General features: G+C 47.2%; 1 protein-coding gene across 2 annotated transcripts in view; it reads right to left on the reverse strand.

Annotated features, from left to right (window-relative positions):
* Positions 1-26727, reverse strand: part of Smoc2 (SPARC related modular calcium binding 2) — a 131828-nt gene that overhangs the window by 21068 nt on the left and 84033 nt on the right. For both annotated transcript variants that reach the window (XM_057761527.1, XM_057761526.1), the window contains exons 8-9: positions 14157-14343; positions 7367-7449 (exon numbers count right to left, since the gene is read on the reverse strand). In XM_057761527.1, coding sequence (XP_057617510.1) covers positions 7367-7449; positions 14157-14343 — 270 coding nt within the window. The remainder of the gene's footprint in view (positions 1-7366; positions 7450-14156; positions 14344-26727) is intronic.

Consider the following 26727-nt stretch of genomic DNA (forward strand, 5'->3'; position numbering starts at 1 on the left):
TTAACTGTTGGTGTTATATTGCTCTTGTTTTGTTTGTTTGTTTGTTTATTTGTTTGTTGTGTAACGGCATGGATTGTGGAAAAATAAAGCTACAATTTTGGTGTCCAGGTCCCAGCTCCTAGAGAAGAGGTGGTCTCCCATGACCTGCACCCTCAGAGCTCTCTCTCTCTCTTTCTCTCTCTCTTTCTCTCTCTCACACACACACACACACACAATGTTTAAAAGTAATAACTCACACAGAGAAGAGGTGACATTCTGACCAGTTCTGTATTCAGAACAGAAGGGTAATGAGTTGATAACTTGATATCAAAATGCAAATGAACAAAACAAAACAAAAGGTTTAGTAGGGATGGAAAGAAAGACAGCAGATAAGAACTAACAGTGTCTTAGTGGCTTCACTCAGGGAAGAGAGACAGTGGCCAACGTGACAATCTAATAGTGTCTTCTCACTTCACAGCTGGCCAGCCTGGGACATGTGATACTTGAAGGCTGTCATAACCTCTTGGAATCCAAATCATTCCAGAAATCAAGACCAACTCAGGAGCCGTCAGAGGAAGCTACATGAGATTGGTGAGAATATTAGTTAGGGATGGGACTTAACAATAACAAGACAAACAGTAAAGAGAACAGAAGTGAGAGACAGCTCAGTCAGAACCCACGTAATAAAGCCAGGTGTGCAACACACTCTTGTGAGCCTAGGGCTGGGGGGATGGGATGAGCGAATCCCTGAGGCTGGGTGGCCAGACAGCCTTGTCAAATATGTGGACCTCGAACCAGCAAGAGATCCTGTCTCAAAATCAAGGTGGGCGGCCCCTGAGGCATGAGAGCATGAACCTGCCTGGTGATGCAGGTCCCTCAGCCTTGTCTCTGGCTGGTAGATTCTGCCTAAGCCATCCACTTAATCCTCTAAACAGATGTATTACAGGGAGCTTTAAAATTGGCTGTGGTTGAGTCTTAGCAAATTCAGATTCGTTCTGGGAAGAGCCTAAATGAGCTAGGACCAGAGGACGGCAAATGGGTCGTTCCTCCAACTGGGTTATTCTAGATAAATGATCTTAATAAAGAGGCAGGAAATATTTGCACTAGAATGAAGACTGTTTAGCAACAATTAAACATATTTGGTGTTGTCCAAGGACAGTGAGTTTTCATTAAGTTTTTGAGACTGTCTCTGAAATTCTACTTGCGTTATTAATTTATCTGGATGACACCTCTTTCAGGATGGACAGTGACTTATATTTCATTCTACCCCATTTCTTTGTAAACACTGCTTTCCAAGCCTTGGGGTCAAGTAGCTGATCACGTAACTGGCAATGTACCTGCCTCAGCAGAAGTAACAAACACACTTCTGAGCAGCTACGGCTGATGGAGCACTGTGTGGAGGAGCTGATGGAGCACTGTGTGGAGGAGCTCATGGAGCACTGTGTGGAGGAGCTGATGGAGCACTGTGTGGAGGAGCTGGTGGAGCACTGTCTGGAGGAGCTGGTGGAGCACTGTCTGGAGGAGCTGGTCCAGAGCCCGGGACTCTCAGGATGCTCTGCAGAACTTTATGTCACCTGACTCTGGGCCCTGGGCTACCTGGGAAAATCCATGGGTAACTTGTGAATGCGGTATTTATTATATTAAAATGTTGGGAAACAAGAAATCATATCAAAGTCAGTAGGAGCTTTAGAATATTTAGATATTTTTCGAAAGCTGACCATTTTTAAACACCCTTCTCTGCTAGTGGACCTCAATATCCCTGATTTGGCATCCATTGTGATGGGAAGTGTGTGTTGGATCCAGCACATCCAGTGCTCTGGGCTGGGCCTGCTGTAGGGAGAGAGGACATACTTGATCTTCCTGTTGCCCCACCATGCTAGTATGATTCCCATTCTGCTAGGCGACGTTCCCGCCCCAGTGTAGAGCCATCCACACAAGGCTGTTTCCAGACTTCGGGATGATGTTCATGGTGGTAAACTGAGAAGGCCTTCAAAGCATAGGGCACCGTCGAGTGCCCAGTCCCTATGGTGAAACTGGTCCTACCGCTTGTTATAGAGCACGCTAGGAGCAGCGTGCGGTCTGAACGCTGCCCTGCTGCCTCTTCTTAAGATGAGGTTGTCAGGTGGCTTGAGGAGCCTCCCAGACTCTTTTGTCACTAGTGGCCACTACAAACCTGGTAGCTGGGAGAAGGGAGTCTCCCCGGGGCTTGTCCGGGCAGAAGTGGGGGCAGAAACCATGTTCCCCTTAATTTCTGAGAACAGTAAATGATCTGTTGACAAGATGCCCTGAGTGCTCACTCGCTCCGGTGCCCTGCCCCTTCCAAACCACTCCCAGTCCTGTGCATTCAGCCTCCTTACATCACCACTCACGCAGGACCCCGTGGCTGTCAGGGACTGACGAATGAAATCTCTGGCTGGCGCTTATCACTTAGTTCTCCTGTAGGCCAGTGGGGAAACATCTCTTTCTGTATCTTGTCTATTCTTTTTTTTTTAATCACAAAAACTTTTCATAATCTTCCCCCAAACTTCGAATTTCTCCTCATTCTCTAAGAAATCAGAAAATAGCCATCAACTGTGCACTATTCTCATAAAAATGCAGGAGCACTCCTGTCAAGCAGTACCCAGAATCCCCCCTCCATTCTTGCCCATCATTTACCTTCGACCTCACTTAGAGCTCAGCCTTCAAAAAAAAGAAGTGGTAAGAACTAAGATGAAAGTTTGTTCTCCTTTCCCCCTGGTGCCTAGGAGGCTCTTTCCTGTCACACACCTGTGAGGTGACATCCAGAATGTCCGCACAGACTCGGCTCTCTAGTACACCTCTGCCCAACCACTGATTTCTCCGTTCCTGGCTCCTTCCCCTGCTGTTCCTATTCCTAAAGCCTGAGGGAGGAAGATAAGAGGTGACCCTCCTGACTGGCTGGACCCACAGCTGTCTTTCCTCATCAGAACTGATTTAATGCCCACCTTTGCCATGCAGCTGTCTTCTAAAGAACCGTCAATCACATCCGCCTACAGGCTCACCTTCGTACAGTCTTCAAGACCAGTAATCAGAAACTAGCTCTCACTTTCAACCACTGTGGCTTAGGAGAAGCCCTTAACACACGCAGAACCATGGCCTGGCTTGTGTCATTGACTTGAGCACAAAGTCAGCCCCAGCAACACCCACTCGCATGGACTTCCTCCTCCTCTGCCTGGTAGGAGGGTGGCACCGGATGTCGTGTGTGTGTGTGTGTGTGTCTGTCTGTGTGAGTGTGTGTGTCCATGTGTGTGTGTCTGTGTGTGTGAGTGTGTGTGTGTCCATGTGTGAGTGTGTGTGTGCATGTGTGAGTTTGTGTGAGTGTGTCTGTGTGAGTGTGTGTGTGTTTGGGTTTGGGGGAGCAGAGGGCACAGAGGGACACGCACACAGCTTCACCCATATGTTTGAGTTTAGAGGCTGTGTCTAAAGCACAGGGCGGACTGGGGCTGTTGCTCAGTTAGTAGCACTCCTGTTTAGCACGCAGGAGGCCCTGGGCTGGACTCACCACTACCACACAAACCAGGTGAGACAGTGCATGTCTTACATGTCTGTCATTCTAGAACCCAGGAGGTGAGGCAGGAAGCTTGGGAGTCCAAGGTCAGCATAGGCTTTGTGTGACCCTGTCTCAAAAATGTTTAAAGGAATAGTAAATAAGCCTAAAGGTGCCTTGCTCTCGGCTGACTCATGTCTGAACACAATCTGACAGTAAAAATCACGGAGGCTGACATTTATTTATTTATTTATTTATTTATGTTTAAAGAAAATCATTGACATCTCTCACTGTCACAGAACTCTCTGGCCGTGGAAGGTGCTGTCTGCGGCTGCCCATCCACTGTGCAGGAAAGGTAAAAACCAGCCTCCCATGTGCCATGCAATACCTGGCAGGAAGGCATAGCTTAGAGTCTAATTACCTTTGGGAAGCCAGCTAAGCTACGCCTAGGGCGAGGCGAGGATCATTTTCTGCTGCCTCGGAAAGTCATAATTAATTTCAAAGCAATTTAAAACGGTGCTAAAATATTGCTTGAAAAGGATAGAAGGTGGCTTGAGGGTTTGTATTTGAGTCAGGGTTATAATTACGCCTGTAATTGCTGTAGGCTGCCAAGGAGAGAAGAGACTCCTCCACCTCTTCCTCCTTTCACTGGCTGAGAAGAACTCTGAGTTCTAAGGAAGGGGTGAACTTCCAGGATCAGTTACTTTCCTCGAACTGGAAATGTTCGTTATTTTAAAGCCTTCTGCCACAGGCGGGGCATGCAGCACAGTTGGTAGAATGCTGGCCTAACATGCACCAGATTCTGGGCTCCGTCCCCAGTGCTGCCTAAATGAAGAGGTACGGCACACACTTGCAATTCTAGAGCTTCGGAGGTAGAGGCAGGAGGATCAGACTACAAACTGTGTCGTGAGTTAGAGGCCAGTCTAGCATAAAAAGTTAGAGCTTCATCGGGCCTATCTCAAACAAAACAAAAATTACAAAAGAAAGAAAGAGATCGATGTTAATTGAAATCAACAAATGTCTCTCAATGCTGGGTTGACAAAGGACAAGCAAGAGGAAGAGAAACATGGTCCCTTATTTTATCATGTTGGTAGGCTCAGTGATGATGGAAGGGAATTGGAGGGCTGAGTCTCACCCAAGGGAGCCTCTGAGGTACAGGAAAGGGGCAAAAACCAGTAATTCCACATCTGCACAAAGGGTCTCAGGCCCTGGATGCCTGGAGCCCCCTGACAGGTGCATGCTGACAAGAGGCAGGGAGGGTTTCCCTGGAAGACCAGTCCTCATGGGAGGGAGGGAGGGAGGGAGGGAGGGAGGGAGGGAGGGAGGGAGGGAGGGAGGGAGGGAAGGAGGGAGGGAGGGAGAACATTCCCAGTAGGGGATCATGCTGAATTCTTTACTATGAGTATAGGAAGAGCAGGGTAGGTGGAGCAACAGGCCAGGTACATTGTTCTAAAGCACCCATGAGGTTTTTATAGATTTAAAAAATCATTTTTAAGTATGTGCCCGTGTATATATGTGCCCATGCATGCAGGAACCCTCTAAGATTAGGAAGATCAAATCGCCTTGGAACTGGAGTAACAGTGTTAAACACGGATGAGAGAGCTGGGAACCAAAGACGGGTCCTCAGAAGAGCAATGCAGATCTTAAGCAGGGATCCACCTCTCTGGCCCCGCCCCACCCCCCAGGAGGCATTGAGAAACTAGAAGTGAGAGAAGATAGGCTTGCCAAAGGGGAGAAGATGTCTGCGCGCTTTGTTTAGGTTTCTGTTGACATGGTTTTCACTTCTCTCCAGGCCAGAAGACAGCCTGACGTAGAAACCTACAACTGCAGCAGCCACTCTTCCACAGAGAGCCCAACGCTCAACTGCCGGACTCCAAAGACTGGGTCATCGTTTGCCACCAGTCGGTGTGAGCTACAACAACACAGGCATGAGCTACAACACAGGCGTGAGCTACAACACCGGTGAGAGCCGTTACAAAGGAAAGAGATGCAACAGTCTTCCCGACTTGACATGGGAGAGAAAGACTGCCGGGCTGGACAAAAGCAATGCAGAAGGAAGAGCGTGCCTTCACAGATGCAAACTCACCCCTCGGGCTGTGTACCCCGTGAAGCTTCACCTACGCAGGGGCTGCTGGGTGACTGTGGGAAAATTTTTTTTTTCCTCCTCACAAAGAACCTGTATCCTGGAGCTAATTTAAGGCTTTCCTGGATTTCTCTCCTAATAAGGATAATAGTTTCCAAATAATGAAAGCTATTATGTGTGATTAAACTGCACTCTCTCAAACAATTGGGACTGCAGAAGAGCTGAAGTCTGCAGGGCTTGCTGAGGGATGGTGAGGCTTTGTCTCCACTGCGAGACTCCATGGTCCTTTGTCTTGTGCCAACAAAGCCATGTGGCTGCCTTGGCTCCAACAGGGACCTCTTCTACACGCTGAATGCTTGCTCCCTTAGTAGCTTCTTCTGACCTTCAGACAGGCCAAACAGTGATATCTGTCGTGTTCTCCATAGTGATGGCCATTACTTACCACCCCAACCTTTGAATTAAGAATAATAGCCAGCTAAAGTGTGAGATCCCACCATGAAAGGAGGAAATGGGAGTTTCACTGGACAGTGATGTGGTATTGATAGGGGGAAGCCACAGTCTTAGGTGTCATAGGGTATCTTAATAATATTAAATCCATGGGCTCTTCAAGGTAGGCAGAGGACATAACAAAATTCTGTAAGATAAAAAGGACTAGCCAAACCCAGTAAGCATATTTCTTCAAAACCATGCTGTCCACTGATACAAAAACCTGACTTCAGCCAGCATGCACATTTATAACCCCAGCACCTGTGAGGCAGAAACAGGAGGACCAGAAATTCAAGGCCATCCTCATCTGCATAGGACGTGGCCTGCTTCCCCACAGCAGGGCTAGACCAGCTGCTGCTCTGCTGTGAGTGTGAGCAGGCTCACCCAGTGTCCTTGGCTGATATGGAAATGTGGCTGTGCTAGCCTTCTCTTTTTGTTTACATAGGAAAACATTTTTTCTTTCAAAATTACCCTCTCTGTCCGTATAGTCTAAACTATGAAGAAAGCACAGAGAATTTCTACAAGAGAACTTAGCCTGACCAGAGGAAACCGGACCAGTCCTGCCTGGCGTGGAGGACACAAGAGAGTGGCTATCAGAGCCTGGAGACTGACAGGATGTGAGTAGTCGACAGACGCTTAAAGGGGAAACAACCAAACAGAAGGAAGCAGCGAGCTACTTCCGAGCATGGTGCTGATGGCGTCAGGCTCGCCCGTGACGTCAGTGTAGATCCTAAGGGCCTCGTGTCTCACCTGTCACAGACAGACACTTGTGTACATTTTGAGGAAACCAAACACCTGAGAAACGTCTTCTAGGAAAAGCTCTGATTCATTGTGAGTTTAAAACTACCCTCTGTTCTACCTCAAATAGTCCTTGCGGTTAAGTTCCCTTGGCACACAGATGGGCTTGTGTCTATTAAAACCAACTGCCAGCTTCAAATGCCAGTTCAATGAAGAGTAATATCATGATAACCACCCCTCACAGAGTAACTGGAAGTCTTGCAGAGACCCCTCAGAGTTTTGTCTTGGTGGCTCACTTTAGAGACACTTTTTCTTTCTTCCCCTACATATTTGGTCTTATATGTCTTATACCAGTGTCCCTTGCTGCTTAATTGAACTAGCTTTGAGATCAGCTTGTGTCTTACCTGTCTCTTATATGGGCTTCCTTGTCTGCTGGGCTTCAGGCCCTCAGGGAGTCACGAATCACAGGGTCCACCAGGCCACGAGGAAGCACAGGTGTCAGCTTTCCCATGCCACATTACACGTGGTCCTGAGTGGTGACAGAACTGCCTTAACCCCATGGGCGCTGTACTCACCCTGCAGTGGCCGATTCTTGTACAGGTCGCGGGCCTTGGCTGGGTGAGCTCTGGCTGTGTTGTCACACTTGGGCTGCTCATACCTAAGGACGGGGGGATGAGAGAGAAAAGAGTGGGGTTGAGACCCTGAGCTGGAGTGGTCTTTAGTTTCTCACATCTAACGAGCTGTATACAGCGTTCCGCGAACGTTCCGTGAGACCCATCTTCGCACCGCAGTCCTGGGATCTGGCTCCTTGGTGGCTTGAGCAAACATTCCTAGATCAGCTTACATCAACAGCCCACAGGACAAAGAGGGCTTGCAGCTCAGCTCACACAGGCTTGAACCCTTCATCTGGTTCCTGTCTTGTCTCGTGATTCCTGAACACCTCCCCACCCACATCTTCTCCTTTGTGATGTTATGAAAAGCAAGCGTTCTGCTCAGCAGTCTCTTGGGGTGTTTTCAAACACATGGGTGAGAATTGTGGGCATGGATGGGGCAATGGTTTGACCACTTGACTACCTTCGGAAAGGAACCAGGTCTCAGATCTTGGGGCCCCGAGTGATCTGCCATTGAATGGCTAAGTAATTCTCAATATGACTCATGGGATTACACAAATTTGTCCAGACATTTAAAAAGAAAATAGAAAGAAGGAAGGAACGTGCTCTGTGTTCCATCCGGTGTTAGTGAAATGCCTCAGAGGTCTACCCATACTTTCTGCCTGGAAGTGCTGGCTTCCTCAATGTTTTTGGCCTAGATGAATCTCTGATGTACTCAACAACTCTTTGAAACTACCCTTGCCCAGGCCACTGTGAGAGCTGGGGTAAAGTCCTGAATCAGAGATCAGATCACCAGCTTCCTCTCCCTGTATAACACACTATTGTGCTGGGGTAGAAAGTCCTGAATCAGAGATCAGATCACCAGCTTCCTCTCCCTGTATAACACAGTACTGTGCTGGGGTAGAGAAGAGTCCTGAATCAGAGATCAGACCATCAGCTTCCTCTCTGTATAACACACTACTGTGCTGGCGTAGAAAGTCCTGAATCAGAGATCAGATCATCAGCTTCCTCTCCCTGTATAACACACTACTGTGCTGGGGTAGAGAAGAGTCCTGAATCAGAGATCAGACCATCAGCTTCCTCTCTCCGTGTAGTATACTACTGTGGGGGTTTGAATGTAATTGGTCACCATAAGCTCACAGGGAGGGACCCTATTGGGAGGTGTGGATTTGTTGGAGTAGGTGTAGCCTTAATGGAGGAAGTGTATCCCTGTGGGTCTGGGTTTGAAGTCTACTTTGCTCAAAATATGTCCAGTGAGACAGTTTACTTCCTGCTGCCTACGTTCTAGATGTAGGACTCTCAGCTCCTTCTTCAGCACCATGTCCGCGTTCATGCCATGATGACAATGGACTGAACCTCTGGAACTGTGAGCCATCCCATTAAATGTTTTTCTTTATAAGAGTTTCCATGGTCATGGTGTCTCTTCACAGCAACAGAAACACAACTAAGACCACTACTCTCTTGCTGTGAAGGCAGGGAAGGGATTGTTCTAGAACAAAGTGTGGAGGGCCAGAGAGGTCTATCCCAGTGAGGAGGGGCTTCTCTCATGGGTATCTCATGACCACCTTTCCTGTTGACTTGTATCACCCAACGGAAGGTGTGGCCCTGTGATCCCAGCCTCACCAGTAGACCCCAGCCTTCAGCATTGGCTGAGTTTCTCTGTTTCCCACAATTAAACCCTTCTTTGTCCAAGTCCCAAGCATCCACCCACCATGGAGATTCCTTCTTAGGGACGGGTTCTTTCACATGTGGTAGGTGACAGACAGGGAAGCTCCCTCCTGGAGTACCTGTCAGACTAAGGGCGGGCAGCACCAACTAGGATGGGAGAATGAAGGTTAGGAGCAGTGAGGAGCAGATACAAATGGAACAGTCGTGAAATGGCGAAGTTCTACTGACTCTTAATCCTCTCTTCCTTGCTACAGTGGTGTGGGAACTTTTATCCAATGTTATTTTTCATTACTAACTAATTTCCCTACCACAGAAAATAAAATAAAATGAAATTTCTCATTATGAGATACTCCTTAAAGTCTCCCAAAACTGGGCATGGCAGCATGTCTGTCATCTCAGAACCCAGAAAGTAGAGACAGGAGGAGCAGGAATTGTAGGCACAGCAATCATAGCTATCATAGAAGTGCTGGTCACACATGTCCAACAACCCCAGTTCAACCCACAAAATCTGCTGTGAAAACTGACCCCAGAATGTTGTCTCCTGAGCTCCGTATGCATGATGTGACAAGTCTGTACTCAGAATCTCTCTCTCTCTCTCTCTCTCTCTCTCTCTCTCTCTCTCTCTCTCACACACACACACACACACACACATACACACACACACTTTAAAAATATGTTAAGGTACCTTTGGTTATATAGTGGTTTTGAGGCTAGCCTTGGTTACATGGGAATTTATCTCACCAAAACAATAAGATATATGCTATGGTATGAATAATATAATACATAATAAATGACTTCTGATAGAACACCACATCCAAAAGTATGTGCAGCCTAGCTGTGACAAGACCCAGAGTCCCTGCACCGTTGCCTCCTTCCCCTGAACAACAGCTTTGACACCAGAGAAACCAACACCCTCTTCACACAACTTTATCTTTCTGAAATGCCGCTTCTACAGTTAGTGTCCCCGAGCACCCCGGTCCAGTAAACAGCTGAATGCTCATGTCCTTCCCCAAAACCACTGGGATATATTCTTTGAGAACACGGAGGCTCAGTGCCAGGCAGCAGGGAACATTCACAACCACAAGGCAGTGACAACTGGGTGGAGAGAAATCTACTCAGCTGGCTTCTACAACCCAGGACCACATCATCAGACAGGAGCCAAAATGCATCTGAAGACACTGAGGCATACACCCAGCTGGCTCGGGGGTCAGTACCCACGATTCCTAAGTGACACTAAGTTTACTGAGAATAAATGTCCCGGGTCCCAGAGCTTCATTCCAGGTGCCAGGCAGTGCTTGAGGGTGAGGGGGAAGTGAGAGCTGATGTTTGTGCTACAGTGACCCACAGAGAAGTGTGACTGTGTCTCAGCCCCATGCCAGCAGTCCATCATACGTGGGGCCACAGACTGTGTTGCAGAGTCAGAGAGCTAAGTTCTCTTTTCAGTGCTCATGTCATTCACACAGTCTGAGAGCCAGGCTGTTTGATGCTCCATTCCAACTCATTTGATCTCTGCTCTAATTTGGGGCTTAGCTGTCTCGAGCCTTGCAATGGTGCTGAGATTTGAAGAGCACATTTAAGTAATTGTGTTCTGCTCATTTGAAGAAAAAAAACACCAAGAAGGGCTTGCCAATGCAGAAATGGTAATCTGGAGAGGTGCTCGTGGGTTTACTGAAGAGAACTTGGCTGCAACAACCTTTGTTCTTTCAACAGCACTTATTGCGCGCAAGGAAAACAAAGAACATTGCCTGGCCGTGGCTGCCCATCAGATACCAGGCTTGCTGCCATGGAGAAGTGCAATTTCACGCCCACACGGCCACATGCGCATGGCCACTGTGCAGAGCGCTGGGGTCAGAAACGGAGGCTGTCTCAAGGCCAGACTGTGGCACCAGGCAGGTGGACAGAGCCTGAGCCAGTCCTTACAAGGCTGAAAGGGAAGCCTGTTGTGGCACTAATGGAGTGGCTGGCTGTCAGCCTGCCCGAGGAATCCAATAGCCTCCTCCAAACCCCTGCTACTCTTGGCCGGCAGCCAGGTAGAAATCTGCCCCTCCTCCAGCCTGAGTGCCACCAGGCTTGGCAGCAGAGCCTGACTGTATGCCCTAACCCCATGCAGGATCACAAAAAATATGGTGAGAATGTCAATCTTGACCCCCAAGGGGCAGGAGAACCTGCAAGAGCCACCACCCCACTGCCAGGCTGCTCCAGAGGGAAGGTCAGCTTTGCAAGGGTCATAGCACAGGGCTTGTGACTTTGACTCACGTCCACGACAGAAGCACCTTATTCCTGTGTGGCACACGAGGACAGAGAGATAGCTTATAAATGGGAAGGTCTTTGATACTCATTGCCTCCTGGTTTTCAAGGTCAAGTCCTTGTAGGGAAGCAGGAAAGAAGATAGGGAAAGCAAATGCTGAGTTCAATCTAGGACAATTCCCCGTCAGGGCTGCCCTGTTCCACTCTTTCCTTGCTCCATGTTGGACAAAGGCTGCCTGGTGGCACTCTACCTTCTGGTCAGTGTTGGGCCTCACTGTGCGGCCTTCACACCTCACTCCCTGACTTCCCCCACAGCTCATTTTAGTCTCACAGTCTCAGGGACCTCACCCACCTGCTCTGTGTCTCTGTGCCTCGAGCACTTGTTCTTGCTCAATGCCCTGCAGGTTTGTCGTCCTCCAAAACATTTCCTCATTTAACCTTAGCCATGGACCCATTCTGTCACCATCACCCGCTTCCCTCCGGAAGCCCTGCTGTTTATCCTCGTCATTCCCCAAGTCCCAGTCCTCCAGCATGATGGCTGGAACACCACAGACATTCAAATCATTCAAGTGTTTACTGAGAGGAAAATAAGGAAGGGACGCCAGGACATGTTCTTACCACCACGGACCAAATGCAGCAACACAGGCCAGCACTGTCCATCAGGACAGTTGTGGGGAGTGTGAACCTGACTATGCTCTCTGCTCTCCTGTGCCAGCTCCCTCTGTACCCCACACGCTGTCTTTACCTCATAGGCTCATCTACCCCAGGACATTGCACCCTACCCTGACTAGAAAGTCTGGCCTGTCCCTGCCCACCTCTGAACTACTCTCCACCTTGGAGGTGCCCTGTTTGCAGGGCTGTTGGATGCTGCAGGTAGCATCATCCCTTTGTATCAGGGACTGGAACCTGTCCCTAACCTGGTGCTCACTGAGGAAGCATGGTATATAGCCCCTTTCCCTAGCCGGGCTGCTGACAGCCCAGGGAGGAGACTGCCATAGAGCAAGTCCACAGGTTCAGAGAGAAAGGTTGTCCTCACTGTTAAAAGGAGAAACTCCCTTGGGGCTGGAGAGATGGAGAGAGTTAAGATCACCAGCTGCTCTTCCAGAGGACCCGCGTTCAATTCCCAACATCCACACGGCAGCTCACAACTGTCTGTAACTCCAGTGCCAACGGATCTAACACCCTCTTTTGGCTTTTGTTTAGTGAATGGAAGAAGGTGCAGTTCAGAGGAAGACAGCCTTCAGCACGGCCCTTTCAGTTTGGCTTAGCCTGAGCCCTTTCCTGAACCTTCCACCAGGAAAACATGGACGTGGGGAGCCAAGGTTGTCCTGTTTGCCTGAAACTCAGGGAAAGTATGCACAGAGGAAAGAGGGTGTCTGGCTTTCTACTCAGTCACAATCTAAACTCTCCTTGGGTTCTCTGGGCATAGCATTTGCTGATCTCACTGTTTCTGAGCCAGCTGGAGGAGGGCTGGTTTTGACTGTGCAAGGACTTGCGATGGCCAACTCTAAGAAAACATCTGTCGGGGCCTTTCTCCTCATGGTAGAAGTGTGGCGTGGGGCCAAGGCCAGAGTCGGCAGGAGCCAACTGGTGCCCAAGTGAGTCATGGTGAAGGAGCAGAGGGTCAAGTATGTAGGAAGATCACCTCCAAGAGAGGTTGCTCCGAAAACGGTGAATCCATAGCCAAACCTAGGAACAGTGGCAATTCTAGCTCAGCCACACCTGAGCTTGCTTCCGAGCCCACGGCTGTCCCAGGGCCCTGCTTAGTCTCAGCCTCTGGCTCAATGAGAACACACATTGTCCTCCAATGTGGTCAGGGCAAGGTGGTACTGAGTGCTAGAATCAGCTGTGATGTCACAGCATTGCTACAGTATCCAAACCAGGGCCGCCTGGGAAGACAGCCTCACTCAGGAGCTAGAGGCTGTGATGCTATAACATGTTACAGTATCCAAATGAGGCAGCTGGGAAGACAGCCTCACTCAGGAGCTAGGAGGTGACCCAGATGGGCCAGACTTGCTTTGTCATTTGAGAAAATGTCCTTTGCTTCCTCCTGGGGGGGTCTTTGCTGACCAGTGCCTCCTACTGAGCACTAGGTGTGACTCTTGAATCATTTAGGAAGCTTTCTAGTGTTCATCCAGGCACCTGGGATGAAACTAGAGTGCAAATCTCATGATTCTGAGAGAAAAGATGTTGGCATATTTATAAGTCTAGGGGAAAAATTATCAAAGTCAAATGACAAAAGACTGCTGACAGGTGTCCCCTGGGCACAGGCTCCTGCTCAGGAACACCCTGCCCAGGTATGTACTAGTTCCTGCTGGTTCTCTGGAAGAACATATTTGTTTGCTCAAACTGATAGAAAAACACAAGCAAATCATGAATAACATTGATCACTCTTGTCTTATACATTCTTCTCTTCAAATGATTATTTCTAGATGAAAATATTAAATTCTATAGAAAGCTATCTGAAGCATTTGGCTTCCTTGGTTTCTTAAATATTTAACCTCTCTGTGTAAAGCCAGCAGGAAAAAAGGGTGTGTGTTTAGGCTTTTATGTGATCCAAATGCTCTTTCTTAGAATTACCCTCCTCTGCTTCATGCTTGATGTCCCATGACTGCTAAAGAGGATACCTCCCTTCCCAGGGCCAGAACCACTCTTCCTAATCAGCCCAGGCACAGGGAACAGAGGACAGAGTCCCCGTGTGATTGTCACACCCAGAATATGAATTTAACAGGTGCTGAATCCATAGCAGAAAGCACCTGGCAGCAGGACAGCAGGAGGGGTGATGTTCCATTTCCCTGGCTCCGTGACCCCATGTCTCATCCTGAAAGAATGCATTTACCTTGTGGAGGTCCCAGGAATGGGCCGCCCAGTGTCCACCAGCACACACCAGCAGTAACCGGTGGACGGGTGGCACTGCACTGGCTTGTAGAGGCCACCATGGGCACACTCGGGGATCACGACGTTGTCATTCTTGGGCTGCTTGGCTTCCTCCAGAGCTGACTGGTGCTCCTGGTCACAGGAGGAGGCTGAAGGGAGAGGGAGACACGTGGTGAGCAGGCATACAGAGCCAGCCTTGGCAACTGGTGGACAGTCGCAGCTCAGCGATGCTGTGTGCAGCCGCAGCACTATAGTGGGAACCAGGCCTAAGGACAGACAGGAGGTCCCCTCCTACCTTCTCAGCCATCTACTGTGAGGCTGGAAGGCTTTATGCAAGAGGACAAGAACATGTGATTCTTCTCAGGTAGCCACACTGTTTGCCTCCTAAGCCGGCACACGCTCCCTGAGAAACACTTGTTATTGTTTTCATGTTCCTGTGGAGGAAACACCCGCTTCCCTACAGGAGGCATGGGCTACAGGGCATAAAGCCATCTTTTCTCAGGTTATAGACTCAGTTTTTTCTTGGCTTTAGCCACCACTAGTTTACATCCGAGTGGTATCTACAAAAATATGGATAGATAAACTGGGAGCAAATACACACACATGCATACACACACAGATACGCACACATACATATACAAACACACATATCCACAAATATACACATACGTACACACACATGCACACATATAAACATGAATAACACATATATACACATAAACACAGACACACACATGCACACATATAAACATGCATAACACATATATACACATAAACACAGACACACGCAAACACACAGATACACACACATCAGCTTTCCTAACAATACAAATGGGGCTTAAACCAGTAAGAGAAAATAAACCAAAGACCCTCGAGCAGCCACATAAAGTCTCACTCAGACAAAGGGCAGTAAGAGAAGGTCCCACTCAAGCTAAGAACACCACGCACAAGAGAAAATCTCTACAGTTTGGAAAGTGGGACGAGACAACTATGTCCAAGCCTGCTCGGAAGGCACTGGCTACAGTCTCAAGGGGCTCATGAACACTGTGATGTCCACGGAACCCATGAGGAGGTGGATGGGGCACTGTGGCTTCTGTCTCGGTGCTGCCCCATCTACAGGCAGCAGGTGTGGTACAAAGGATGGAGCCTAGCCCGGGTGATGCTCTTCAGACCAGGAGACAGCAGTATGACCCAGACATCTGCCTGGGTCTCATAAACGTCTACCGTCACCTTCCTCACTGTGCCAGTGCTGGAAGAACACTTGGCATTCACTACCCGTGCGTGAACATCTCTAGATACGACAAATAATAGTTAGAAAGCCACAGAGGGGTTCAGTGATTCCAAGCGCAGTTCTGTGATCTGTCTGTTAGCGGACTACATCACCAAGCGCAATTTCTAGTTTCTAAAAGCCACAGCATCATGTGCCTTAAGTGGAAGGGATGTGTCTTGCAAATACTCCCCCTAAGCTGCTCTTCAGAAGGACTACCAGACAACAAAGCAGTCAAACGTCCAAACAGACACCTTGTAGGATAAGCTCAGCCTGTGGGGATCATTCAAGCCTCATAGCTGGTACTCAAAGACTCCCTAAATGCAAAACAGAAATTAAGACACTGAGCCTTAACTGACTTTTTTTTTTACTGTTCCCCATGTGACCTTCACTTTCTGTGTAGACTGTGGGTCTACCTGACATGTGCAGATACACACATGAAATGTACCTGAGCTTGCTGGGATCTTGATAAAGTCTTTCCCAACTACCACCAGGAAGCTGGCACAAAATAAAATTGACAGTCACTGGTCTCTCTTCCCAAATCCCATCAAGGCTGTGATTGCCATTCAAGAGACCAAGCAACAAGGGTTAGAGCTGCTGTCTCTGAAGACAGTTGACCCTTCTCTGCGGACCCATTTGGGCTATCCTTGTGAGAGTAACTGGAACGGCCTGCGGGAGCAGCAGCCGCTCTGCGTGCAGCAGCTCGGCAGTGCAGACCTCTTCAATTCAGCTAAGGTTTGCTTGGCACTCGTTCAAAATTTCATTAGTTCCTAGAACGTACAGTGTGATTATCTGGCCACAAAGTATTTTCGGTGCTCCATTCCAAGGACAGGCTGTGTCTATAGGATTGGTAATGGAAAATTTTTGAAATGTCCCGATGAGAAATTTATGTCATATTTGAAAGAGCCTCATAAGCAAATGAAGCTTATTGAATTTAAAAACTCTAAAATTTGTTGCACACATTGTAAAATACTGAAGCTGCTCTGGCAGAGTCTTCTTTGCATGGGCGTTAAGGTGGTGCAGATAGCTGGAGCTGGCATTTGACAATCTGCTTGTGCATTGGAAATTCAAGGTCGCCGGAAAGATGCAATCATAGTCTCTTGCAGGATAAGCCACCATGAAGGTAGAGGATGCTTTAGTAAGTGAGCGAGACCTTCATAAAGAGAAGGAAAAGCAAGAAGGCAGTTCGTAATGTGGTCATCTCTCCTCCTGACTCCTCCCAAGCCCTAACCACTGCCGAGATCTGCACAGGCCGCTCTTGGAGCTCCTGCTGTACAGCCAGCTCAGTGTAAAATAAATGCAATGTTAAATGGAATGGCCATCACATTGAGCTTAACCCATGGCTAATTAGTCCTGGTAGGACTAGTCTACTTCTATCTCTTTATTTCTTTGTAAGCTGAGTCTGAAGGAGAAATCAAGTAAAGCTGACTTTCATTTATTACTTAACTCATGAATTAAACCTTCCAAATTATTGACTCAGTGCAAAATGAGGAAAGTGAGGGTATCATGGAAGAGGCAGTGGGACCCGTATTTGGATTTACCTGGCCATGAGGCTGCATGTTCCTAATGTAAAGGGTGGGGTGTGTGTGTGTGTGTGTGTGTGTGTGTGTGTGTGTGTGTGTGTGCACATGTGCACTGTGTATGCCCCTCAATCACCTCTAAGGTGATAGAACTAGGAAATGGGACCTATGGGTGATTAGATCACAGGTCAGAACCTAGAGCTGGTCAGAGGGGACTCATCTGCCTCTTCCACCATGTGAAGACATCTCAAGAAGGTGGCACCTGTAGATCAGAAAATGGGTCTCCAGAAACCAAATGGGCCTGTACCCTGAAGTTGAAATAATAGCCTTCCAAAACTGTAGAAAAAAGCCTTGGGTCATTTCTAAGTGACCTCATCCATAAAGCCTTATTACACCAGCCCAACCAGCTCAAGAAAGGGGGTACCAGTGGAACCCCACGTGTCTTAGGGAAAAGGATTCCCTGACTGCAAAACCAGAGAGGCTGTTGAGAACACTCAGGCAACACTTTAATAACCTTTCCAGGGGTTGTCTGGGTGCTGTACCCCAAGGACAGACCATATTCCTACTGATATGTTTTCATTAGGGTAAATAGCTTCATTACTTAAAGAGAAAACTCTTAGGAAACAGGGAGTCTGAAAAACTTTGTCTGAAGTGAAGGACACATTCTTTAAATGTCCATAGCTGACATGTGGAAATTGTGTTCCTCTAGCATCCCACGACGAGGTCCTGGGCAAGGCAGCAAGGTCAAAAAGAAAAAATAATGAAGATTTTAATTAAAGAAATAAAAATATCCTTAAATACACCCAACATTATTGTATACATAAAATACTCTAAAACATCTATAAAGAAAAAACTACTAATGAATATGCAAAATCATTCATATTTTATATGCCATGAGTAAATTATTGCAAAATAAAGGTAATTAAAATTTGTCATAACATTAAAATTAAAATACTTAGAAATAAAGTCATAATGAGAGGTATAAGACATTTTTTAATGTCATTACTGAAAAAACAACTTTTAACTAAATAAATGGAGAGGTACAGTCTGTAGATGGGTAACAAGACTTAGGGACATCATCAAGTCAATTACTCTAAACTAATTAGTGGAGATAATGCATGAAGAAGCTCTTCGGTAGAAACTGACACATGGACTCTAAAATGAATATGGAATTCCAAAGGCCTAAGTGAAGCCTGAAGCACCGCTCCACAGTTAGGGGGCTAATGTCGCCATACTTGCAAAGGTACTACAAAGTCATTCACCCAGACAGCAGAATATGATAGCTAAAGAGAGGAACGGAGAAGAAGGAAGGGTCCCCTAGCAACAGACGCGAAGTGATGATCTGATTGATGCTGACAAGGAACCAGACACTCACGGGGAAGAGAAACTTTTCCCAAGGAATCACGGCCAAGCATCACGACTGTAGACCAACTAAAGAGAACAGACTCACGCTTCACAATAACTATGTGAGACGAGAGAGACAGGAATCTAAAACCTGAAATGCAAAGACTAAAAGGAGACATTAGAAGTACCCCACCATGTCACTGCCTCCACCGTGTCTTTGGGACAGACTGACCACAGAGAAAAAACTGGGCCAATTAGGCTTCATTAAAATTTAAAACAATCACCAGAAGATGCAATTAAAAAGTAAAAGGCGACCACAGATTGGGGGAGTGTTCCTAAGACACACATCTGACAAAGAACCCCAACTCTTCACATCAGTAAAACCACAAATAACCTCATCTGAAACTCCCCGAGACTTCGGAAAGTAAGCCATCAACTTAAAGACAAAGAGGATGGCATCTCTAGTCATCACGAAAATGGTGACCCTAACAACACGGAGATGTCACACACATGCATGCTCCAAATTAAAAACACCAAAGCCAAATGGTGGGACATGTAGGACCTGGAGCTCACAGGGCCGCCTCCCAGCAGAGCAAATGCTGGTACCATTGTCCCATCCTAGACACTGATCCAGAAGAAGTTAAAGCACAGGTTCATGAAGGAGCCAGTGAAAGAACAGACAGTATCTTCCCCAAGGTCCCAGCCTGACTTTTTAAATTGCTTCTCTATGAATTGAAAAAAATACACAGATAAAGTATTACATATTATATGCAGTAATATAAAGTTGTATGTATATATCACAAAAAGGAAAGAATGGGAGACACATATATCATCAAGACTGAATCTCAAAACCGCTGTATTAATTTCAAAAACAACACTTTAGAAACAAAAGAAAGAACACTCTGTTATATCATCTTGTGAGGAAGTCTGAAGCAGTGAAGAGTCGTGCATGGTGGCTGAGTTCAGAGCCACAGAGATCTTCATGGGGAGGCACTCCCCAGAGCTATAGAGTCGCTGTGGGCAGTAAGGCACAGGTTGAGGCTCTCCAGAGGCACATGTGTTTACCTGAGTGTCCCACGGTGCCCTTCCACCTTCCTGTCTCATTCTGTAATACTCTCACATGCCATTATCAAGTAAGCCCCTAAATTTTCTTTTCTCTGTATTGGCATTTCTCACATCTGATGGCACAGAAATGCCGTGCAGGACAGAGCTTCGTGCCCAGTACCCAGTCCGTGTGCACACGCAATCTTGTGTTCTTCCAAGAGGACATGCTATTCCCCTTCCCCGCTCTCTACTGAGCAATGAATTCTCCCCATGAACTGCAGACAGAGCACGAAAGAGGCATGGACTGCCGTGTCTCTGAGTTTGACTTTCTGTGTGCATCTTTCCCTCTGTATAGCATGACGCCGTGGGCCCCAACGCGCTGGTTTTATTAGAGAGAAGGTTTTCATTAAGAAGTGAGGAGACCACCAGAGTGTGTCATTCCGGTTCAGTTCTGTGTCCAGCAGACTTGGGTAAAAGCCGGTGTGAAATCACACCATGAGAAGATCTAGCTTCGATAGAGCTTTGTTTCCTCTGGACTTGGTCCCACACAGTCTGGGAGGCCAGAATTCCGTGAGTTCCTGGGCTTCCATGGTGAGCATCATGGTGGCCCCTGAAATGCTACTGCCACTCCCTGGCCTGCTACTGCTACCCCATCACACACACATGTGTGCGCACGCGCGCGCACACACACACACACACACTGTGTGCACACCTCTACTTGCATCCTGCTTGCTAATCTGGTGAGTGTGGACTGGTTTGTTTACCTACAATGACTTGTGTCAAGGTCCTGGTGGCTATCACAGCCACAACCTGGCAGGCTGGAAGTGCCCTACTTCCTTAGCTGAGCCCACAGTCCTTCCCAGCAGTACACTGCAGCCCTCTCCCTGTGCCTTGACAGTGTGTTATGGAATGTTTGTTCCCTTATTTCAGGAATAAATCACAGATTTGATCTTTCCTTCCCATTGCCATGTGAAGTTTCTCATGGAGCTGGATGCTCTTTGCTACCGGGCCACTTTGGGTAGCGTGTGTGCCTCCACTGCCTAGGCGTGTCTGCAGCCCAAGGCCCACACAGGCTGAACGCTATCTGTGCATGCACCTGACTCTTGAGCCTCTGTTGCTGCTTTGAGAAGTACGCCCAGTGAAGGATTAGAAACACAAGGGTCCCACTTACACTCAGCCCCCTATAGGAACCCTGCATTGGCACCTATAGAGAAATAATCTGCCATCCTGGTGGCAGCTAATTCACGCTGGCTATACAGGAAAACTGCTGTGTGCACAGTCGGCTGTGCACACATGAGTGTCACGGGCTAGGACCCAAGTCTTCCAGCTTCGTTCTTATCTTTTTAAAGGCATTTTCTGGACTCTCTCAGAAAATGCCTCCTTAACCCCAGGACTTGTTTCTGGAAGCATCTATTCCCGCTCTGGCATGTGACTGTATGTGACTCCTGACTGTCAGCACACACCACAGGTGAGGTACTTGAGCTGGGCAGGTGTGGAATTGTCAAGGGGCACAGGCAGGGTGTGTGGGGGTGGAGTATGGGTGGAGAAGACATATATAAGGAAAGGTCCGTGGTCAGGCTGCAGGGAGGCCGCTCATAGGTGGGGCCAAGTTGGCCTGAAGCCTGTGTATGCACAAAACCCAAGTATCTATCATCCTTTCTCATACAGAGTTGGTTTTCAGTCTTGTGATGATTACTAACTGTGGGTATTCACCAGCTCATGACTCGTGCCATGATGGAACTGCCAACACCCAGTGACCTCAATAAAAAGGCACCAGCAGGAAGCCCACGAAACATCAGAGCTGCCCTGAGGCTGCCCACTTCCTGCCCAGGTTTCTGACCCACAGGTCTGGGGGAGGTGAGGCCCCATAATTTGAGTTTCGGAGGGGATCTGAGATCACACTGAAATCAGCGATGTTTTCCCATGCCAAAGGTTCCTCCGTGTGGGTTTTCAGTTTTTCCTAGAACTGATTACAGTGCTTAATTTTTATACATGCTGTCCTCATCAGTCATGGAATCTCTTGTGGTTCTCTTTTCAATTATACAAAACCTACATGAGATGATCAAAGAATTTGAAGGGAAACAAAAAAAATTCAGAGCTGGATTTGCTAGGAATGACATAGAGGAGTAAGCAGAGGGGGAGAGGTGCCCCAGACAACTCAGCTTGGACAATGTAGATTTACTTGAATACAAACACACATACACATGCACACAAGACAAAATCAGAATCACAGTGCTTGGTTTTTCCTGTGCTCAGATGTGATATAATTTGGGGGGACTTTAGGCTTGCCTTCCACATCTAAGGTCATCACCATCGCGGTCAGCACACATGCCAGGCTGATACTAGGAAAACAACACCCTTTGTAATCCTCAGGACACAGAAGGTGTGTGTTAAAGCCCTGTATTCCATCAGTGAGGAGACCCAGACTCCCATAGACTGACATCCTGTAGGAGAGCATAACCAGGAAACTGATGTGCGTACACAATCCTGGGATGGAGTCAAACTGCCAGCACCTTCCGCACCCCTAAAAGACAAACCAGGCAAAGCGGCTCACTTGCACCAAACAAACAAACAAAACAAACAAACAAACAAACAAAAAGCATACTTCCAAAATAGAGGTTGGACAAAATACCTAGATCCAGGTTCTCTAGACTCAAAATGGCATTGCTCAGCAAGTAGACTCAAGTTCAAAGTCTTGATTCTGTACCTCGTCTGGGGAAGAGAAGCATCATACCAAACCAAAACAGAGACAGACCTCCTAGAATGTTCACAGATGCCCTGTGGGCGGATACTAACCTGCAGTCTCTTCCCCTGATCTCTCTCTAGTGTCCCCATGTGTTCCGATGTTGGCCAAAGAAATTCTAGGCTGAAATCCCATTGTGCCTGGTGTCTACCAAGGGACCCTACGTCAAATGTCCTTTGGTTCTCCCACCCCTCAGGGGTATTAGGACTGACTGCAGAGCGGTGCTGAGATTCTGAGAAACTTTTCATTCCTCCTCATTCTAGCCTCATAAAGCCAGACTCTTCCCATCCCTCTGTTGGCAAGTCCCCATCCAGAGGTCACACTCCAACACCGTGTACTCTGCCAAGGCTGTCCAGGAAAGAGTCAAGCAAATCAGCCAGCTCCTGCTCTGAGCCTGCTGTCCCAGGACGGACCTTTCGGGGTTAGTGAGGAGAACACCGAATTGTCTGAGATTGTGCTGTGTAGGAGGAAATGACGCTTAAAAACTCCATAAATTAGGAAACTGGCTCTACCTGAAGCCAGTGGCTTTCCCACTGTAGTTTACTGAGAGCAGATCTGACAGAGACCCAGCCTGTCAGAGGTCAGGGAGTGCCACCTCTCTAAAACAGTGGCCTTAGAAATTGAGCCAAAGGAGCTAATGAGATGGTGCATTCGATGATGACATTTGCTGTGAAGTCTGACAGAGCTGACCTGGAGGACCCAATGGTGGGAGGAGAGAAGCCACGCAGGTAAGCTGTCTCCTGACCTATGTGCTACTCATGCCCTAGCATGTGTGTGCCCCATGCATATGTGCACACAAGCGCATGCACACGCACACACAAATATGGAAAGAGAGTGACATTAAATTAATTAATTTAATTAACTGATTAAATAAAAGAGAAGTGACAGGTAACCTGAAGTAAACCCTTCACTCCCCAAGTTGCTTTTGTCATGGTGTTTCATCGCAGCAACACAAGTTCTAAGACAATCAAACTGTAGGCAAGCTCATAGGATATTGTCTGCATAAGTACTGAACACTAATCAATCACACCACTGGAACTCCAGGACATTTTCTTAATTAGTGGTTTATAGGACAGGTTCCAGCCCATTATGGGTAGTACCACCTATGGGCTGATTGTGCTGGGTTCTATAAGAAAACAGGCTGAGTAAGCTATAGGAATGAAGCCAGTAAGCAGCCCCTCCATGGCCTCTACATCAGTTCCTGCCTCCAGGATCCTGCCCTGTTTGAGTTCCTGCCCTGACATCCTTCAGTGATGAACAGTGATGTGGAAGCATAAACCAAACAAACCCTTTTGTCTTCGCCTTGCTATTGCTCATGAAGTCTTATCACTGTAATAGTAACTCAACTATGACAGAAATTAGTACCAGGAGTGGGGTATTGCTGTGACAGAGCTGACCATAATGTTTTGGGGAGGACTTTGGAACTTTGGTCTAGAAGAGCTTTTGGAGTTGGGACCTGAGCGGATTCTTCTCTCAGATCTTTGAAGATAAGAATGCTAAAGGCAGTGCAGGGTTTCAGAGGGAAGCAAAGACTCTACCAGACCATTATGTGAAGACTGGGGTGTTGAGTCAGAGGAAGCTGAAGACTCAGCTGATTAGGAAGAGACCAGGACCACTGAACTACAATGTTTGTTTACTGTGACAATTGATGCTGGTCAGCTGGAGATGAAAAACTCATGGTGATTAAGAAGAGACCAGCACCATTGAGAGGAAGGCTTCTGGGAAGTGTTTCTGCAGTCAGCACACAAAACAGCCAATGCTGTACCTCCAGTTGGCAGTCAAACTTGGCAGTGTAAGAGTCACCCACATGGTACTGGTTTGGAAGATGTGAAGGGGCCCTGAAGGGCAGCTGAGGCTTGGCACTGAGCGGCAGGGCTGGAGTCCCTGAAGAGAGCCCAGGAGAGGCTATCAGGGAAGGTCCTACCCGGTTGTGGCAGAAGACTACAGCATTTTGGAGATTTTATATGTGATATTTATATTGCTGTGTGATCTTGAGAAAAGTCTGTGGCTTCACAGTAATGTGTTTGTGTGCCAAGTCGACAAGGGGTCTGTAGTGTTAGCGAGTTTTATGTCAGTTTAACTAACACAAAGCTTAGGCCTCAGAGAGGAGGGAGCCTTTGTGGAGAAAATGCCTCCATAAGATCAAGCTGTACACAAGCCTATGGAAATCTTCTTCCTTAATTAGTGATTGATGTGGGAGGGTCCAGCCCATTGTGGGAGGGGCAACCCCTGGGCTGAAGATCCTCAGTTCCATAAGAAAGCAGGTGAGCAAGCCATGAGAAGCAAGCCAATAAGCAGCACTCCTCCATTGTCTCTGCTTCAGTTCCTGCCTCCAGGTTCCTGCCCTGTTTGAGTTCTTGTCCTGACTTCCTTTGATGATGAACAGAAATATAGAAGCGTAAGCTACTAAGCCCTTTTCTTCCAAACTTGGTTCTGATCATGGTGTTTCATCACAGCAATAGTAACCCCACTGAAGACACTATTATACCAAAGAACACCAATGAAAACTATCTGAAACTCCTTTCTCAGATTCGAGACTGACATATGTCAAAAATTACAAGGTTTTCTGTTCTAATAGAACATAAGGGTTTGATTATGGGGGAAGGGCAGAATATTTACGTACCATCATTTCTCAGCCTATATATATATACACACACAGACACATGCAGACCTGTATACGTATATAAATAAAGTGGTTTTGTGTAAGAACAGAATTCCTAACCATTTCTGAAATGGTCTTAAATATATTTCTGACATTTTATATCATATATTTATGAGAAGCAATATTCTCAATACTAACAATTATACAATCAGAATATTGATCATCTCAAAAAAAACCTTCAAGGTGTTCCTGTGCATCCCACAGTAACAGATGTTCAGCCAAGACTCTATGCAAAACTCAGCAAGCACATCCACAGCACAAAATGCAAAATTTCTCTTAGCTTTAATAAATAGTAAAATCATGTACACGTCAGAGAACTAAATTAAAAATAAATTTTATCATGATTACTAAATAACAAATCAGTAAATGTTAGATTTTAATTTCTGTTTTATATGCCTATCTACCAGGGGTCAAGGAGCCCTGGCAGCAAGAAAGCGAGGCGATCGGCAACTCACAGGGGGACAGGCTGGCTCTCAGACGCAAGTAGGCCGTGAACACAGAGTCAGCTGATAAGCTGGACTTCACTACAAACCAAAACATCTGCTCACAGGAAGATGCTGCAAAGCAGATGAAAGGAGGCCACACACAGGGATAAGATGTTTACAAAGCACATCCCGACATAGGAAGGTCGCTCAAAATGCAATAAGTAAATAACTCAATGAAATATTTGCACAAGCATCTCACCGAGGAGCACTTCCAGACATGAAGTGAGCCTAGAGAATGGTGCTCGGGCTCAAGCGCTGTAAGGGTGTTGCAGTCAACACAATCAGGACGCACAACTACACCCTGGGACAAGAGCTAAAGCCCGGAAGGGTGACAGCACCAAAGGCTGGCGAGGCATGGAACTCACGGAAGAAAGGGTTTGAGTGGGTTCACGGTTCCGGAGGGTCAGAGCTCCCTGGGTGGGTGATAGCCTCGAGAAAACACAGAGGTAGCGTTTTCTTTGAACCCACTCCCTGCTCCTCACAGGCTGTGGCCATATCATGATGCAAAATTTAGCCCAACTTTAAAAGTTCCCAGTCTTTCACAGTCTCAACATTGTTTAAAAGCCTAAAGTCCAAAGTATCCTCTGAGACTCAAGGCAATCTCTTTATTGTAAGCCCCTGTAAAATCAAAATTCAAATTACATACTTCTAATATACAGTGGCACAAAATATACATCTCCTCTCCCGAAAGGAGAAAGCAGAGCATAAGAAGTAAATATTGGAACAAAGCAAGACAAAAACCCAGGAGGGAAAACTCCAAATCCTGTAGCTCTGTGTCTTTATGTCAGAGGGTTTTGTTGGCTCTGCCGTTCCGGCCTAAAGTCCCAAAGTCTTGCACGTTTGCCAAAAAACTAAAGATAACACGGTCTGGTCTATCACAGCGCTAGTCCACTCCCTGATACCGACCTCAGGGTTAGTTAGTATTCTACCATGTGATAAAACACCGTGACCAAAGCATCTTGGGCTTCTACTTGCAGAGAGTTCACATCTTGATCCACAAGCAGGAGGCAGAGAGGACCCTGGGGATGACATCAGTTTTATCCAAGCCCCTGCTGCAGTGACACATCCTCTCCAACAAGGCCGCATCTCCTCATCCTTCCCAAACAGTATTCAAACATATGAGCCTATAGGGCCATTCTCATTCAAACCATTACATTCACCAAAGTAAGTAGAACTTCAGAATGCCACGGCCACTGGAGGAAACAAAGTCAAACACAGACATCTACTGCAATCCTGTACCTACACATGTAGCCATGTCATGTGAATATAAATCTACACGGACTTGTATATAAACATAATTGCTCCACATTGGAAGCAACCAAAACATAAGCCAGAAAGTGAACAAATAAACCGTGGGGGGAAAAAAGAGCTGTCATGAAGAAATGGTACTGAGAAGCTTCACTGCCTGTTTCTAAATATAAGTGACTAGGTCCTGTCTAAACAATAAGGGCAGCAGACAAATCACATG

Source organism: Chionomys nivalis, chromosome 2 (assembly GCF_950005125.1).
Source record: "Chionomys nivalis chromosome 2, mChiNiv1.1, whole genome shotgun sequence".
Lineage (NCBI taxonomy): Eukaryota > Metazoa > Chordata > Mammalia > Rodentia > Cricetidae > Chionomys > Chionomys nivalis.